The sequence below is a fragment of the Anabrus simplex genome, chromosome 2, assembly GCF_040414725.1.
Source record: "Anabrus simplex isolate iqAnaSimp1 chromosome 2, ASM4041472v1, whole genome shotgun sequence".
Lineage (NCBI taxonomy): Eukaryota > Metazoa > Arthropoda > Insecta > Orthoptera > Tettigoniidae > Anabrus > Anabrus simplex.
The window spans coordinates 873,329,680-873,347,130 of record NC_090266.1 but is presented as its reverse complement, the minus strand read 5'-3'; the positions used below and the strand labels follow the sequence as shown (position 1 = coordinate 873,347,130).

The 17,451-nt window shown below is 39.2% G+C and overlaps 1 protein-coding gene across 1 annotated transcript in view; it reads left to right on the top strand.

Moving 5' to 3' along the window:
* ImpE1 (Ecdysone-inducible gene E1) overlaps positions 1-17,451 on the top strand; it is a 202,999-nt gene that overhangs the window by 119,777 nt on the left and 65,771 nt on the right. Inside the window, exon 4 of the mRNA XM_067139507.2 lies at positions 14,461-15,930. Coding sequence (XP_066995608.2) covers positions 14,461-15,930 — 1,470 coding nt within the window. The remainder of the gene's footprint in view (positions 1-14,460; positions 15,931-17,451) is intronic.

Below are 17,451 nucleotides of genomic sequence, written 5' to 3'. Positions count from 1 at the left end.
TTTCCTAAAGGGTGTATTATTATTTTTATTAATTTCATAATTTATAATCAACAATCAAAGTAAACACAAACTGGCATTAAATACGATCATGAGAGACACAAGTGTGTTTGAAAAACCGTTCCTATGAAGTTATTATCAGCGCTGATCAAACACTTAAATACCATACGTATTGGGACGGGATTACATTGTGAACATTTCTTCACAGTTACTTAACTATTTTCCTTGATTAGGAAAAGGCAGTATAGATATAATTCTTAGCCAGAGTGCAAAACACACAGAGTGGTTTGATGAACAAAGAAGAAAGGAAGGGGTAGGGGGTGAGGGAGCGGTATGAGCACAAAGCCACACCTTCTGGCCACGGCCGCTTCCTTCTAACTCCTAGGCCTTTCCTATCCCATCGTCGCCATAAGACCTAACTGTGTCGGTACGACGTAAAGCTACTAGTAAACACCTTCTGGAAGAAGAACCTATATAACGTTGTTCATCCTCGTCTGTTCTCCATCCTCAGGGTTGGCCAAAATGTACGCCTAAACGTTACCTCTTTCCCTTTCCATCCTGAATTCTTCTTATCATGAGTATACATCACAGCTGAAGGATGTAGTAGCGTTCTTCACTTCTCTCTTTACAAAAACGTTAAAGTAGAGGAGCTATTGAAATAAGTGTTTTGAAAAGAGGGAAACACATTACTGTCCACAATTTCAGGTCATAATTCCATTCTTAAATCAAAAAGATGCCGTAGGCCTCATGAAGACAAACACTTCCACCTTGAAGTCCTGAATGATTTCTCGTCCATCAAGCCCTGAGGACTTGTAAATTGACTCAACTAGTAGACTATTGCTGTATAATTTGGTTGTTAACCTAGAAGTTGTTCTTTTTTGTAGACTAAAAAATGTATTCGTTATTTGGAACTGTTGTGTCAGCTCTTCAAATACGTAAGGCACTTTGAAGTTTTGTTATCCGCCAAATCTCTTCTCTGAGCAGGCTTGTTTCACTGAAGAGAGAGAGAAATTGCCGGAACCTCAACATTTTCAGTACTTTTATGGGGAGGGAGAAATCCTTTTCGCTTATCTGTGTGCTCCGTCGAGCAGAAGTCTGTCTCAGCTTCTTAACTGGTAGACAGTTCGTGTCTGCTCTAGGCATTGGGTAACGCTGTTGGAGAGCTGCAGACGGCTTCCTTTACCCTTAGTTTAACCGAGAAGCAGAGACTGTTATCAGTTCTGTGTGAATGGCGCTGTACGAGCAAATGGATATGAGGCTTGCCTGTACATGCCATCCAGTTGACAGGAGATAATATTGTTTCTAGAACTATAACATTATTTACAGTGAGCGGTCACTGACTCAGCGAATGTTTAAAGTTGCGCAAGAAATGTACCTTACAGTTATATGGACATATGGTGTTCGTCTGGTCAGGTGGAAGAGCGACCTTCACGGCCGAGTGCCCAAGGCCAAAGAATCTGCTACTCGCTTCTATTTCTACGGAAATGCAAAGAAACACTGAATCACCCTTCACACCCATTTGGACGTCGCGACGTAAGGGACGAGGTTATTCGTAAGAGCTATCTTACACGATTTAAAACAGCCGCAATATCTTGGAAGAACAGACCTTTGCCCACAAATCAACGTAGGAATTATTTTTTTAAAATTCCGCAAGGTGCCCGTTGAGGACACTGTACTCTACGCTTCTTGTATATCTGCTACTCACATGTGCACGTTGTAATGTATGCACTTCGAAATATTATTTTGAATGTGACAGTTAAGTTGAAACCTTTTGTTTTGCTAGTTGTCGCACCGACACAGATAGGTCTTATTGCGACGGTGGAACAGGGAATGGCTGGGAGTGGGAAGGAGGCGGCCGTGGCCTTAATTAAGATACAGCCCCAGTATTATCCTGGTGTGAAAATGGGAAACCATGGAATACCATCTTCAGGGCTGCCGACAGTGGGGTTAGAACCCACTATCTCCCGAATACTGGATACTGGCCGCAGTTAAGTTACTGCAGCTATAGAGCTTGGTAAGTTGAAACTATACGTCTATCTGTCTGTCTCGATGTCCCTTTGTTCCATTATAAAATCCAACAGAAAGATAGAAATTATTGGAAACCAATGCAGTTTTCAATCAGGAATTATGATTATGCAAACTGAACTGATGGAACTTTAAGGAAAATCCAGGGTACAAAATGCTTTGAAGTCATTTACTTGTATTTCCGTGACTGTGAATACTGTACCAACGACAATATATTTTCACAGGGGATTCAATATTTTCTACTGTTTTACCATGTTGCGATTTACTTCAGTATTTCTGCATTTGATTGTTCAATACGGCGAATTCATATTGTACATCATCACACATATTCCGAAGTCCGGCTCCCTGGTTAAATGGTTAGCGTGCTGGACTTCGGTCAGAGGGGTCCCGAGTTCCATTTCCGGCAGTGTTGGGGATTTTAACTTTAATTGGTTAATTTCCCTGACACGGGGGCTGGGTGTATTTCTCGTCTTCATCATCATTTCTTCCTCATCAGGACGCGCAGGTCGCCTACGGGAGTCAAATAAAAAGACCTGCATCTGGCAAGCCGAACTTGTACTCGGACACTCCCGGCGCTAAAAACCATACGCCATTTCATTTCATCACACATATTCCGAGTTAAACAAACCGATTAAAAAGTGTTCAAGATATTTTACACTTATTGATCAATTTTACATCAATTTTAATGATAATCTGAAGGTAACATGTGAATAATAGAACTAAATCTGTACATGTCGGTAGATTTATTTTTTAAAGAAGGATTGAAATCGTAAGATGTAATCTTTCTTTAACCTGAATTCAAGTGGCCATGATTTTATTCCAACAACCGTCTTGATAGGCAATCACACTACTTCAATCAATTCCATTAATGTATCGTACAGCTAGTTTATGGTATAAGCCTCATAGGGAGAGTACAGCAAATCTTGCACCTGTTATCAGCTATCAAAGGCTGTTACGCTTTAGTAACGCATAAATATTTCAGTTGTCTTCACAAGACTAATTTCATCCGGTTCCACACCTCAAAGCAGTCTTCTTCTACCAATATATCGAATATGTGAACTGATTTTAAATCATGCATGATGGAAAATTAAATAATGTATTTGTATTCAAATTCGTTATCTACGAATAAGTGAATGAAAGTATGAAATCGTTTTTAACATGCAGTTTTAAGGATAAACACACATTTGGCCCTTGAATGTTACATTTGATATAGAAATAACTTAAACTGATAATAAGGAGAAATTATGTTTATTGGTAAGCGGAAGTAGAAATCTTATTTTGAAAATTCGGCACATATATGATAAATGTTGAGTGGTACCGATTTAAGTCATGAGATATCCGGACATGTCAAAGTTCAACTTTTGAGACACGGGTGTCATTTAAGCTTACGTATGAGTGGTTATAGGGACATTAAATCAGTGTCCGAATTGTATTGCCACTTTGTAACATAGAAAGATATGGTAATTGGAGCATTATGCAGACGTCTATTACGAAAAATATGCAACCTCTCTTGTTTTAATTTTGTGTTTAGGGATGCTCCATGTGTGCACAGATACTGTATTGTCAGATAACCTATTTTAAGATGTCTTCAGCAGCGTGAAACAATATTCTTTGGACTAAACAACCAAAATAAGTGCACAGGGGTATCAAGAAACTAAAGTTTCAGGATTTGTCTGGACGTTATATAGAAGGTTCCGAAGGCCACATTCAGTATAGTCACCAAGGTTCATCTCCATATAGAAGCGAGTCGCTCACTTTCCCTTCCGCAGTCTCATGTACATACAAACAAGAAAAGTGATAAAAATACTTGGTTAAACACAATTAACAGACTTCAGATCAGAACTTATATTTGACATTTTTCTGGTGGTTGCAATTATTGGAAGTAAAATTAGTAGTAAGAGCCAAGAGCCAACATACAATTAATTCAAAGGGAAAGGAATATTCTTGCCTAAGAGACGGTTTCGTAAAACCCCACAGCTATTCATTTCATGAATTTTGTGTTAGTGCTCTGTTACTGACACTGTGTGTGTAACTTTCATACTAAATTTTTTATTCTGTTGAATTATTTTAAAAATCAAGAAATTGGTACTGCATTCATTAGCTGTTTGTTAAACGATTATAAATTTGTTTGACTATGCAAAGCACTGAAATATCTTTTGACCATCGATATCATTGCGTATATATACGTGTGTAGTCAGAGTAGAGTGATATTGAGTACATTGTGGTATTTGTCAGCTATTCTTAATAGTTCTGCTTAATACGTTGGGGATATTTATTATTTGGTGCAATTTATCTACAAGAAAGGTCTAAAATTCCATCGAAGCGCATGTGCATGAATCGGAAGTTGATCATTATACACACATATATATTAGAAGATTGTACCAAAACACTAAATATAAGGATAGCGTTAGGCCTACGTTTACATGTTCTTGTCATGTAATCAATAACTGTGGAAAACGTTCATATAGTAGCTTAAAATAGACTAAGCAGCGCCGTTTTTTCTGTTAAACGGAACATTGCATTATTTATTTCAGTTTTAATGCGATAGGTTCACGCTCTACACTTTTTTGACCGACTGTACTTACAGAATAAATCTTGACTAATAAACTAAAAACGCATTTTCGGCAGATGAATTCAACACAATTCAAAGGTGAGAAGTGAACCTGCCTTGCCTCCCCCGCTGGTGTTGAAGGACCACAAGTAGATAAATCTCAGGTTTCAGTTATTAAATGTGCTCTTTCATTGCGCCTCTCTTGAACTTTCCCCACGATTCACCATCATGTGCCACTTGCTTTACTAATAGTTGTCTCTCCTCCCTCGGAGAATTCACAAGTAGAGGTCTGTCGCATAAATATATTCTTCTTACCGTGTTTGGTGATTCTGGCGCTACTACTGAAGAACATAAGTCCATTTAGGACACTTTACTGACACGAACTTTTTGCCACTGTTTATTTCATGACTACAACCATGGAAGTTAACGTTACACAAATAAAAATCCTGATGGGAGACGCTTTAATTCAAGCAGGATAGCTGAAATATGTGTTATGATGGGAAATTGACAGTAATCAATTGAATAGTTTAGCCTATATGCTTTATGAGAGACGAAATGCATTTATTTACTTATTTATTTACTAGCTGATGTACCCGTGCTTCTCTACGGGATTCTCAAAAAGACTGGCTTTGTGGTTTTCCTAAGAGAAGTCAACATAAGTCATTACAAAAATGTCAGTAGGAATGTAACGATTAAAGGCAATGTTATCATATAAAATGCTCGATCGATTGAAAAACTGCACATTTTCTCACATTTAACGAACAGTACTATGGTGCCGATCTAACAGTCCAAAGTTTCAGAGCTGGAATGACCAGCCGTGAACACTCCTCTGCCATTATTCCGTTAAATATGCACACTGTTCATTCCAATCAGTCCCTCACAGTAGGGATTGAATAGCTCGAATGCTATGAGGTACCAGCGTGTTACGTACCAGTAGTATCAGAAAATTTAGGAACCAGAGGAATGGCATGCTAAGGAAGAGAGTTATCTAACTCCCCAGCTACTTCCCGCCAGTATTCAGGCAAGCTATTAGACTAGGTACGAACGGGCGAGTTCGCCGTGTGGTTAGGGGGGCGCAGCTGTGAGCTTGCATCCGGGAAATAAAGGATTTGAACCTCAATGTCGGCAGCCCTAAAGATGGTATTCCATGATTTCCCATTTTCACACCAGGCAAATGCTAAGAATTTACCTAAATTAAGGCCAAGGCCGATTCCTTCACACTCCTAGGTCTTTCCTAACACATTGTGGCCATAAGACCTATCTGTTTCGGTGCGACGTAAAGCAAGTTTAAAAAAATACTCGGTTCGGAGATGAGTGGCAACAGAAGACACAAAGCACATCACAACAAACAATGTTCAATGAAATGTTATTGTTGATCAATTTTATGAGCTTTCTATATTGTAGCCCTTCATATTTAGTTTTCTTACGACTGCGATATTAGGGCGTCTTATAAAATTACTTATAGCGTAAACTGTAGTTCCTTATTCTCCGACATTACATACCGATTTTCATTAAAGTCTGCTTACATATTTTCTCATGAATCGGTGCTGATGTGGACTTAGCAACAAAAATCAAAATTCATTAATATCTCTGTGGTCATAGCCGGTACGGTAACAATGTATCAGACATAAATGATCGGAATTTTAATACTATATCACTTTAGTTATGTAGTATTTATCGATAACATAAATATTTCAGACTTAAATTATATTCCTTTCCCTAAACTACCATTTCACTCGCGTGAATAAAATTATTTATACACTAGATTATAGCTACTTATTGCTGGACTTCGCATACCTATTTTCATTATGATACGACCACCAATAACATACATATTTGAGAATTAAATTTTAGGCCTTCCCCTAAACTACCATTTTCGCAGAGTGAATACATTTATTTATAGCCTAGATTATAGCGTCATATTATCCGACTTTTTCTACCAAATTTCATTAAGATACAACCACTAATAACATAAATATTTGAGAATAAAATTGTAGGCCTTCCCTAAACTACCATTTCACTAAGCGTCAATACAATTATTTATAGCCTAGATTGTAGCTACTTATTCCCCGACTTTGCATACCGATTTCCATTAAATTCTCTTCAGTCGTTTTCTCGTGATGCGTGTACAGACAGACAGACAGACAGACAGACAGACAGACAGACAGACAGACAGACAGACAGACAGACAGACAGACAGACAGACAGACAGACAGACAGACAGACAGACAGACAGACAGACAGACAGACATTATGGAAAATTAAAAAGTGCATTTCCTTGTTATTTTAGACACGACTGATACAGAAATACTATCATTTTTAAATTCTGATAAATGTACAGACCTAACTCTTATACCAGGTGGCTCTCGAACGCCGTACATTCTACTTATAAATGCCCCGCATGCACAAATGATGAATGGGATGTCTACCAACTGATTTTCACAGGGAACTACTGCCAGCGGGCAGGTTACGTCAGAATAGGAAGAGATAAGAAACTGAGTGTCGCTCGCAGCATGTTAAAGAGCGCTACCGTACTAATGCACCCCTTGCATTAGTAAACATCGTTTTCGACCGCATAGTTCTAGGCTGGTGTATGGTACAGCCGCACTATATTTGCTGTCTGCATATCCGCAATGGCTAGTGTGATCAGCAGCGGTGAATACACACACATTATTTTAAGCAGAACAACCTGGTCGGAGTGCAACAGAAGCTCCAAACAGACGTACCCCTTAGCCCCAAACAGACATACGCCTTCTACACACATATTTCGCCGAACAGTATTAGTTTTTGATCCATACAATCAACTTTTTTGTCGAGTTGAATGTCTACACGTGCATAAATTAGTAAGTCATTCGATTTCATTTACTGCACCTTTGGCGAGTCTGCAAAGAGTAGCGGCGGCTAGGGGGTGGGATGGGGAGGGACAGTCGCTCCCACCCCCACTTTGTAGAGTAAATACTACATTTTATTCCACTTTAGCCAGCTGGAACTAGGAATTATTTTAAGAAAGCTATTTGTACAAGCCTGGCCGAGGCATTTCGCCCGGAAGGACGTTGGTTCGAATCCCCATCAGGAAGTCGTAAAATTTAACAAACGAGATTTCCACTTCCGGAGGTGCACATGGCCCTGAGGTTCACTCAGCCTACACCAAAGATGAGTACCAAAAGTGGCCGGGCGTAGAGCTAACCACTCTACCCGATCAAGTGGCGAGAATACGGATAGTGGAAGCCTTTACCTTCCACCCCTCCAAGGGCCTTCATGACCTGTACGGAGATCACTTTGCTTTGCTTTTATTTGTATAAGCCTTGTTGTCTTATATGGTAAATCTTTCCTTTATTGTATAGCGCTACGGCAAGTAGTGGATACTTTGCATGTGCTGTGAGGGAGGGTAGTAGGGGTACATATATTTTGACGAGGTCGTGGCCACTGAGTTATAATTCACCCGCTTGCCGCGCGCATTCGTCAGTCTGGCAGTCTCTTTATTGTCTGTTAGTTTCTTAGTGTGTGTTCAAATACTAAATGATTTTTAACTCCATAATCATGCCGTATATCTATGTAATTGTACCAGGTGAGCTGCCCGTGGGGTTACGGGCGCGCAGCTGTGAGCTTGCACTCGGGAGATAGTGGTTTCGAATCCCACTGTCGACAGCGATGAAGATGGTTTTCCGTGGTTTCCCATTTTCATACCAGACAAATGCTGAGGCTGTACCTTAATTAACGCCACGGCCGCTTCCTTCCCATATATTCTATCTGTGTCGGTGCGACGTAAAGTCAATTGTAAAAAAGATATATTTAATTGTAATTGTAATGTCAACGCGAGAGAATACCAACTTTACTTTCACCGGACTAAATTATTTCGTTTGTATTATGTTATTTTAAATGTGAATGTAATTAATTTGCCCCGTGGATTATTCGTAATAATAGTTTTTTGAGATTTTGATTCAATGCTGTATAATAAAATTTTCACCAGGTCTCACAAACATACTACGGGGCATTTACTTAATAAATAACATAACACAAAGAAATAATTTAGGGACGTTGGTATTAGGTCCCGTTGAAATGCGATTACAAATGAATATTTTTTACAATTGGCTTTACGTCGCACCGATGTAGATAGGATGTATGGGGACGATGAGTCAGGAAAGGGCTACGCGTGGAAAGAAAGCGACCGTTGCCTTAAAGAAGGTACAGCCCCAGCACTTTCCTGGTATGAAAATAGGAAACAACTGAAAACCATCTTCAGAGCTGCTGACAGTGGGATTCGAAACTACTATCTCCCGAGTGCAAGCTCAGAGCTTCGCGCCCGTAACCCCACGGCCACCTCGCCCGGTATAATTAAATAGAATTACGGCATGATTATGCAATTAAAAATCACTTAGTATTTGAATACTCACTAAGAAACTAACAGACACTAAAGAGACTGCCAGACTGATGAACGCGCGCGACAAGTGGGTGAATTATAACTAACTGGCAAAAAAATATGTACCCCTACTACCCTTCCTCACAGCACATGCAAAGTCTACACTGCTTGCCGTAGTGCTATACAAATTGGTTAGCCGCGACGAACAGCATTTTGTGCGTATTTCCATCAATAATTACGTTAATAATAAAAGAAAATGAACGAAGGAATTAGCAGATAAGATAACAAGGTTTGTACAAACAGCTTTTTTAAAAATAATCCCTAGTTCCAGCTGGCTAAGTGGAATAAAAATATAATGTTTACTCCACAAAGTGAGGGGTGGGGGCGACTGCCCTCCTCGCCCCACCCCGTAATCGCCTCTACTATTTGTAGACACGCCAAAGATGCAGAAAAGGAAATCTAATAACGTATTAATTTATACCCGTGTAGACATTCCACTCGATGGAAGAGTTGCTTGTATGAACAAAAACTAATACTGTTCGGTGAAGTACGTGTGTAGAAGGCATACGTCTGTTTGGAGCTTCTGTTGAATTCTGACCAGATTGTCCAGATTAAAATAATGTCTGTGTATTCGTCGCTGCTGATCATACTAGCTATTGCTGATATGCAGACAGAAAATATAGTGCGGCTGTAGCATACACCAGCCTAGAACTATGCGGTCGAAAACGATGTTTACTAATGCAAGGGGTGCATTAGATCGGTAGCGCTGAGTAACATGCTGCGAGCGACACTCCGTTCCTTATCGCTTCCTATTCTGACGTAACCTGCCCGCTGGCAGTAGTTCCCTTGTGAAAATCAGTTGGGAGACATCCCATTCATCATTTGTGCATGCGGGGCATTTATAAGTACAAAGTACGGCGTACAAGAGCCACCTGGTATATAAATACGGTAAATTAACGAGTTCGGCCCCCTCCTCCTCACGGATGTGCTTTGCCTCACATGACGTCATGACCTGACGCTGGCTACGTGTGCTAGCATAAACTAATAGCCTTGGATTCGACTCGAGGCTTAACCTTACAGGGTTATTAACATTACACACTCAAGTTCGATGGCCTAGAGTGCAAGATTAACCTATCAGTAGACACTATCACGGAACTTTAGATCTAAAGTTCGACACTCGGTCTAACCGCATAAGAGTGCAAGCTTAACCTTGCAGGATCGGATTCGACTCCAGGTTTAACCTCACAGGAGCGTTAACTTAACAGACACAAGTTCGATGCCTAGGAGCTAATCGCAGAAGAGTGCAATCTTAACCTTACAGGCTTGGATTCGATCTCAGACTTAACCTAAACGCCCTGCTAGGCAAGATGGCTGTTATACACATTACGCTTATAAGGACTAAGTCCGGAGCGTTACCTGAGAGGCTCACAACTTGTAACTTAAGACCTATTAGCCTTATCAGGCTCGAAGTTAACTCTCGGGCTGAGGTAGTTTAGATGTTAGCGATTTCTGTGCGTTAGTTTAAGGTTCGATTCTTGTACGCTTGAGCTGGGAGAGAATAACCAAATTCTGAGCCATACGAATTGACAAATAAAAGTTAAAAACCCTGATTCAACTGAGAATCAAACTCGAGACTCCCTTGTACTGAAGTCTAGCATACTATATACTTACTTGTACGCTAAATGCTTGGGTGCGTTAAAAACAATCAACCTTCCGAGTCATAGGGATTAACTAATAAACGTTAAAATCTGCGATGCGATTGAGAATCGAACCCGAGTCTCTCTTGGAATGAATACTAGCGTACTAAGGTACTTATCTGTAAGATAAAAGAAGCTTGGGTTTAATTCAAACACCTAAACCCGGAGCTATGGGAACTAACTAATAAAATTTAAAATCCCGACCCGACGGGCTATCGAACCCGGAACTCCCTTAGACTGAAGACTAGCATTCTAACTACTTATTCGTACGCTAAAAGCATGGGTTCACTCCAAACACCTAACCCCCCGAGCCATAGGAATTAACTAATGAAAGTTAAAATCCCCTGATTCGACTGATAATCGAAACCGGGACTCCCTTGGACTGAACACTAGGATGCTAACTACTGAGTTTTGCGGTATAAGCTTGCGTGCAATTCAAATATACAACCCCCGAGCATAGGAATTAACTACTAAAAGCTAAAATGGACGACCCGATTGGGAATCGAACCCGGGACTACTTAAATGTACGCTAATAGCTTGGGTTCAGTCCAAACACTCAACTCCCTCCCTTCCACGACCGACAGAAATGAACTAATAACAGTTAAAATCCGCGACCGAGAATCGAAACTTTTAACGTACAGTTAAATAGTTAGCATGCTAGTCTTCAGCCCAAGGGAGTCTCAGGTTCCATTCTCCGTCGGGTCGGGGATTTTAACTTTTATTAGTTAATTCCCGTGGCTCAAGGGGTTGGGTGTTTGAATTGATCCCAACCTTTTTGCGCTTGATTAAGTACCTAGCATGCTAGTCTTCAGTCTAAGGATTCCCGGTTGGGTAGGGGATTTTAACATTTATTAGTTAATTCCTAAGGCTCGTGGGGTTAGGGGTTTGGAGTGAACCCATGCTTTTAGCGTACTAATAAGTAGTTAGAATTCTAGTCTTCAGTCGAAGGGAGTTCCGGAGTCGATAGCCCGTCGGGTCGGGATTTTAAATTTTATTAGTTAGTTCCCATAGCACCGGGTTTAGGTGTTTGAATTAAACCCAAGCTTCTTTTATATTAGAGTTAAGTACCTTAGTATGCTAGTATTCATTCCAAGAGAGTTTCGGTTTCGATTCTCAATCGCATCGCAGATTTTAACGTTTACTAGTCAATCCCTATGACTCGGAAGGTTGATTGTTTTTAACGCACTCATTCCTTTCAGCGGTACTTCCAGCAGCTATACCAACGTTTGCAAACGTGCATAACGGCCAACGGCGACAATTTTGGGGGTGGATGTGGTTCTGTTTAATTGGTTAACGGCCAACGGCGACTATTTTGAGGGTGGATGTGGTTCTGTGTAGGTGTACGACATGTAATGCGGCATCGTGTGTAACATAAAGAGTCGTGTGGGTGCCTATCCTCCAGGCGTCAAGTCTCAGAATTTAATGACTGTACTACGTATTTCACACTTCAAAGAGCTCGCAGTAAATACTACATACTTTTAGTAAAAGTAATATGTGAACTTCGAACTCCTAGAGAGCGAAGCTTTGGCTCAATTCAAACACCCAACCCTCGAGCCATAGAAATTAAGTAATAAGAGTATGTACTACGGGGAAATTTGATAAATAATTTATAAATCTAATGCAAAATTAGACAGTTTGGTAATCTTCGCCATAATCTATAACCGTGTAGTAAATTATAATTTTCATTTAGAGGCCTGTTATGCTGTTATCCGTGGCGTACTCCAAGATTTTGTGTCACAATGAGTGACATTTTGCATAGTGGAAAGCACAAATATGGCGAAGTATGGAGTATGATGTCTCAATATGGCATATGGTTGACGTAACCAATGCTTATTTGCATTTAATATTCAGTACAGACCAAAGGCTACCAAGCACATCTGGTCCATGTTGAATAAGAATTAACTTACCCCCGTCTTCTTCTTCTTCTTCTTCTTCTAATGGTCATTCTTCTTCTTCTTCTTCTTCTTCTTCTTCTTCTTCTTCTTCTTCTTCACCCCATGGTCCTTCTTCTTCTTCCTCTTCTTATTATCATTATTGATTATTATTATTATTATTATTATTATTATTATTATTATTATTATTATTATTATTATTATTATTATTATTATTCAGTAGATTTAGAAAGTACTCAGCTGTGGTTTTCCTGCATAGTTATCCTTATCCCTATCCCCATTTTGCAATGTTTTTCACCCACAGTAAACACATGAAAACTGAACATTCGTCAATGTGATATACTTCTGGAATTGGACAAATTAATTGTAAATATTAGTAGGTTATCTACATTATTATTATTATTATTATTATTATTATTATTATTATTATTATTATTATTATTAGTATTGAAATTGTAATTCGTTCTTTGTTGTATGTTAATTTCTTCGCAGGAAGCAAAATGTTAATTTATATTTGTGTATTATAATAGTTATTTTTATGTACAGCAGGATAGCATAGTACCATAGTAATTTGTTTCAGTCTCTTTTTTCATTTATTCAGTATGTTATATATTTTTATGTTAATTATGTATTTCACTGGTTAAGTGTAAGACAGGGACACGTGTCCCTAACTTTGCCAATTAAAATAAATCATATCTATCTATCTATCTATCTATCTATCTACATCCTTGGTATCTTAATTTTTGGTAAGAATGAGAGACATATGTATTAAACGAGCTTTCTCGTGAAAATGATTGACTTCAATTAATGTTAAAGATGCTAAGTTAACAAAGAAGAAAATCGTGAGATACTGACGAGATAGGCTTCCTTGCTCCCTTGGCAGTCATTCTCATGTTATAATTCTTACCTGTCATAATCCCTTGTATTTGCAATTCTACTTTTATTTCCCGATTTAGGATGCATTTGTACTTGCAGTATATCTTAATATAATTAACTCGTCGCCATAAGACCTATCTGTGTCGGTGCGACGTAAAGCCCATAGCGGGGGAATATAATTAACTTTTCACTAGCAATTTGATGAATCTCTAAATATCCCCAAGAATATATTATTTCATTCTAACCTTTTATCATGGCGTTTGTCGATTCGTCTCCACATCGTATAAAAAACTGAAATTCACTCTACCGAAGAGTTTTGAATGACGTTTAACCTTTAGTTGTTTTAGGAGTTCATAGTTGGCAGCCTCCTCGCATTCGAACAAACTTACACTAACAATATTTTCCTGTTGAATAACACCGATGCTTAATTCCTTGAATAATAATATTGGCAATTTTTCCCATTGTCTGGGTAATTTTGTCTACGCTCTTCACTGTTTCAATTGCACTAGCTTTTTCTGAGTTTATTGTTTTCTAAGCAGCCATGTAGATAGTCATTTTAACATAACCTCAATTACAGCAGTAGTTAATGTTTGGAGGCCACAATGGCAGTACACACACTGCCAACGAGGAAGTTAAACGAATATACTGTATGATATCGGAGGAAGATGGGAGGTGGGGAAGTTGAAATCGCGTGATATTTTCCTGTAACACGGACTGTTACTGATAGTTTTCCAGTACTTCTGCAAAGTTTTTATACGAATAGTTTTACTTTCCAGGCGGCAGTAACACTACAGTGTAGTGTGATTCTAAACCAAATTAATATAATGTGTCTCAACTCAAAATTATAAAACAGGAGACTTTAACGTGCCTGTGCCTCTCCTATTATATTCATCCATCCCCGATCAATTACCTTTAGCAAATGCGTTTAACCTATTTCGTGAGACAAGGATTCTAAGTTTCAAGTAGACACCAGGTTTATATTTTGCCTCCTTTTATACAATTCTGTTTACTGTCTCTGTGCCACGGAATGTTTTCTAATTAAATTTAATATCTCTGTTACAGCTGCACGCCCCACTGAAGTATGCTACAGTGATGCTCACTGCCGTCTTTGGAATGCTGATACACACTGTGATTTCTTAATTCCCAAACTCTTTGGCCGATGCCGCTGCAACTCGCCACTGAAACAAAAACGAGACTCTTGTTTCTCTGTCGACGCAGAAATTGATACAACATCATCTACGGAGAAAAATCGCCTCCCAGTGTCACACTCAACCACCATTCTCAGTGACAACACCTCCAGTGTGAGTTCAACGCATCGTCCAGCGGTTACCCACGGTAGTACTTCAGATAGTTATGCCACTTCCTCCAGCGTTTTCCATCATATTCCTACTTCCACATCACATAATACACCAGCTCTGCTGAATGACAATACATATGAATCAAGTACACGAGCGCCGTCTCTTGTGACTGAAAACATTGATGGAACAACGACAGCTAGAACTGTATCAGCAGTAACATTAACATCAACAAATGTGACAGTAACGTCTGACGAATATCAAGCGTTAATTACATCCGCTGACATTGCCTCCAGTTCGTCATCACCACAGTATTCCACTGAGAATGGTACACCTGCTTCGTCAGGCACTAATAATAAACATGATATAATGACAACTGGTTCATCTACGTCCATCGAACTCCAACAGGACGAAGCTACATCACAAGTAACAGCAGACAATTATATCCCAACGAAATTCTCACAACCAGTAACGCAAAGTTACCTTTCCGTTTCATATGAAACGTCCGCAGCAACAGAGGGAAGCCCTTCAAAGCCAACACACACTACTGAAATATCTTCACCAAACATTCCTTCAACATCTGAAGAATATGCATTATCTACGGAATCGTCCACAGAGAGGTCATCACAAACTGTGAGTATTGCCTCCAAGCCAATATCGTCCACTTGGGAATATGTGACAAGAGTACCATCCACTCACGTGGCTGACGACCAATCGTTCGTTACTGAACCAGTTATATTTTATGGTCAACAGGATACATCAACATCAACTGAGTCTGACGAGCAGTTGAATTTAGCAGATTCTTCTTCACAAACAACAGTATTTTTTGAGTCGTCTTCAGAAAGTGCTACTGAGGAACCCTCTTCATCAAACTTCCCGTCTACTGCGATAGAAGAAGACGTCGGAGTAACATCTGTCTCACCTACATCCGAATCTGAGCCTCAGAATTCCTCCACATTAGTGCAAGATATCAACACACTTTTTCCGTTATCTCCAGTTGATTTGGTGACAAATTGGCCAGTACCAACGGAGCAGCTTTCATCATCAGTTCCACCTGATGTTACTCTGATGACGCATCTCCTTTGGTCACCGCTATCAGACTTGAAATCAACACCACGTCCACCGGGAATATATTCATCTATGGAACCTATGTCTGAGGGAACTTTAGAACCTGTACTATCAACATCAGAAACCACTGAAGAGGATCTCCTAGCTGCGTCCACTGTTCTATTAACAGGTAAATAGTACATAAGTTAAAACAACGGATTTCAATTACTACTACAAATTCATGCTAATCGTGGAAGATATAAATATAGACATTCCTTTTGAACAAATTTGCTGTTTCACAGAGTGGATTTATCACTTTGTTTCCGGATATTCACCATTACTTCGCTACAGTTCATAGTCTACTCCAGTTAGAGATATACACGTTTCAATCAAATGGTAATCATAGTATTATCTATCAAGTTTGTCATAGGATTTAGTATAAAATTAAACTGAAGGGAAGAATCATATTACCGAGCTCGATAGCTGCAGCCGCTTAAGTGCGGCCAGTATCCAGTATTCGGGAGATAGTAGGTTCGAACCCCACTGTCGGCAGCCTTGAAAATGGTTTTCCGTGGTTTCCCATTTTCACACCAAGCAAATGCTGGGGCTGTACCTTAATTAAGGCCACGGCCGCTTCCTTCCCACTCCTAGCCATTTCCTGTCCCATCGTCGCCGTAAGACCTATCTGTGTCGGTGCGACGTAAAACAACTAGCAAAAAAGAAAAGAATCATATTATCATAACACCGCTGTATATATTAGTAAATCTCAAGTCGTAATATGCCAACATTTACTGCAGATTAAAAGAGGTTACAAATAAGTTTATGAACAGATGATTAAACTACCAGATCTAAATGCCAAGTTCCGAAAACAAAGCCTTCGTGGTAAGTCATTTTACTCGTTAGGATATTTTAATTTCACCAAATGCAGCGAGGATCACGGTTACATTATGGTAACAAGTATGATAACTCTTAATCACACTCTTCAGTTTAAGCATAATTTTCACAGATTTAAACAGGATGGTTTTAATAATCTGGGTACACTCTCTGTTTCCTTCCCGACAATTTCAGATTATTATTTACGACTCATGACATCGATTCCAGCTCGTTATAGAGGGTTTCCAGGTTCCTCATAGCTCGTAAGTAGAGCAGCTAAGAGAATATATTTCAAGGTTAAAATTAGTTACCACTGATCGATTATGTAGAAATTTTCACAATTTTCATTACACCCTGTCCTTCCTATGATAGTATTATCATAAATTACTTCCACTTGCAATAATCTGCCTTCATTCTTTGTAACACAGGTTAGGCAAACACATGACTCTTTCCCCGCATATAATTAAGGCAAACCCATGACTTTTTCTCCGCATAATATTCAAGTAATTTCCCATCATATTTTCCACCAATTACATAGAGAGTTGTAGTATACATCTGAATTCAAGTTCATATTATTATATGTATTTTCGTACTATGCCTATTTTTTAAGTAGTAGTTTTTATTATCCGAATTTATACTCATCCCTTAATTTCCGATGCCATTTATTTGGTATGGTGTGTGTCATATGGATGCACCTGAAGTAACATTTATTAATTTTGGATTTTACTATAGAAGGGATTTCGAAGTGAGAGAGGAACAAATTTCTAAATGGACTTCTCTCTTTCGCTTACGTTATGCACGTTCTCAAATAGTAGAAATTTCCGTATAAATAATTTAT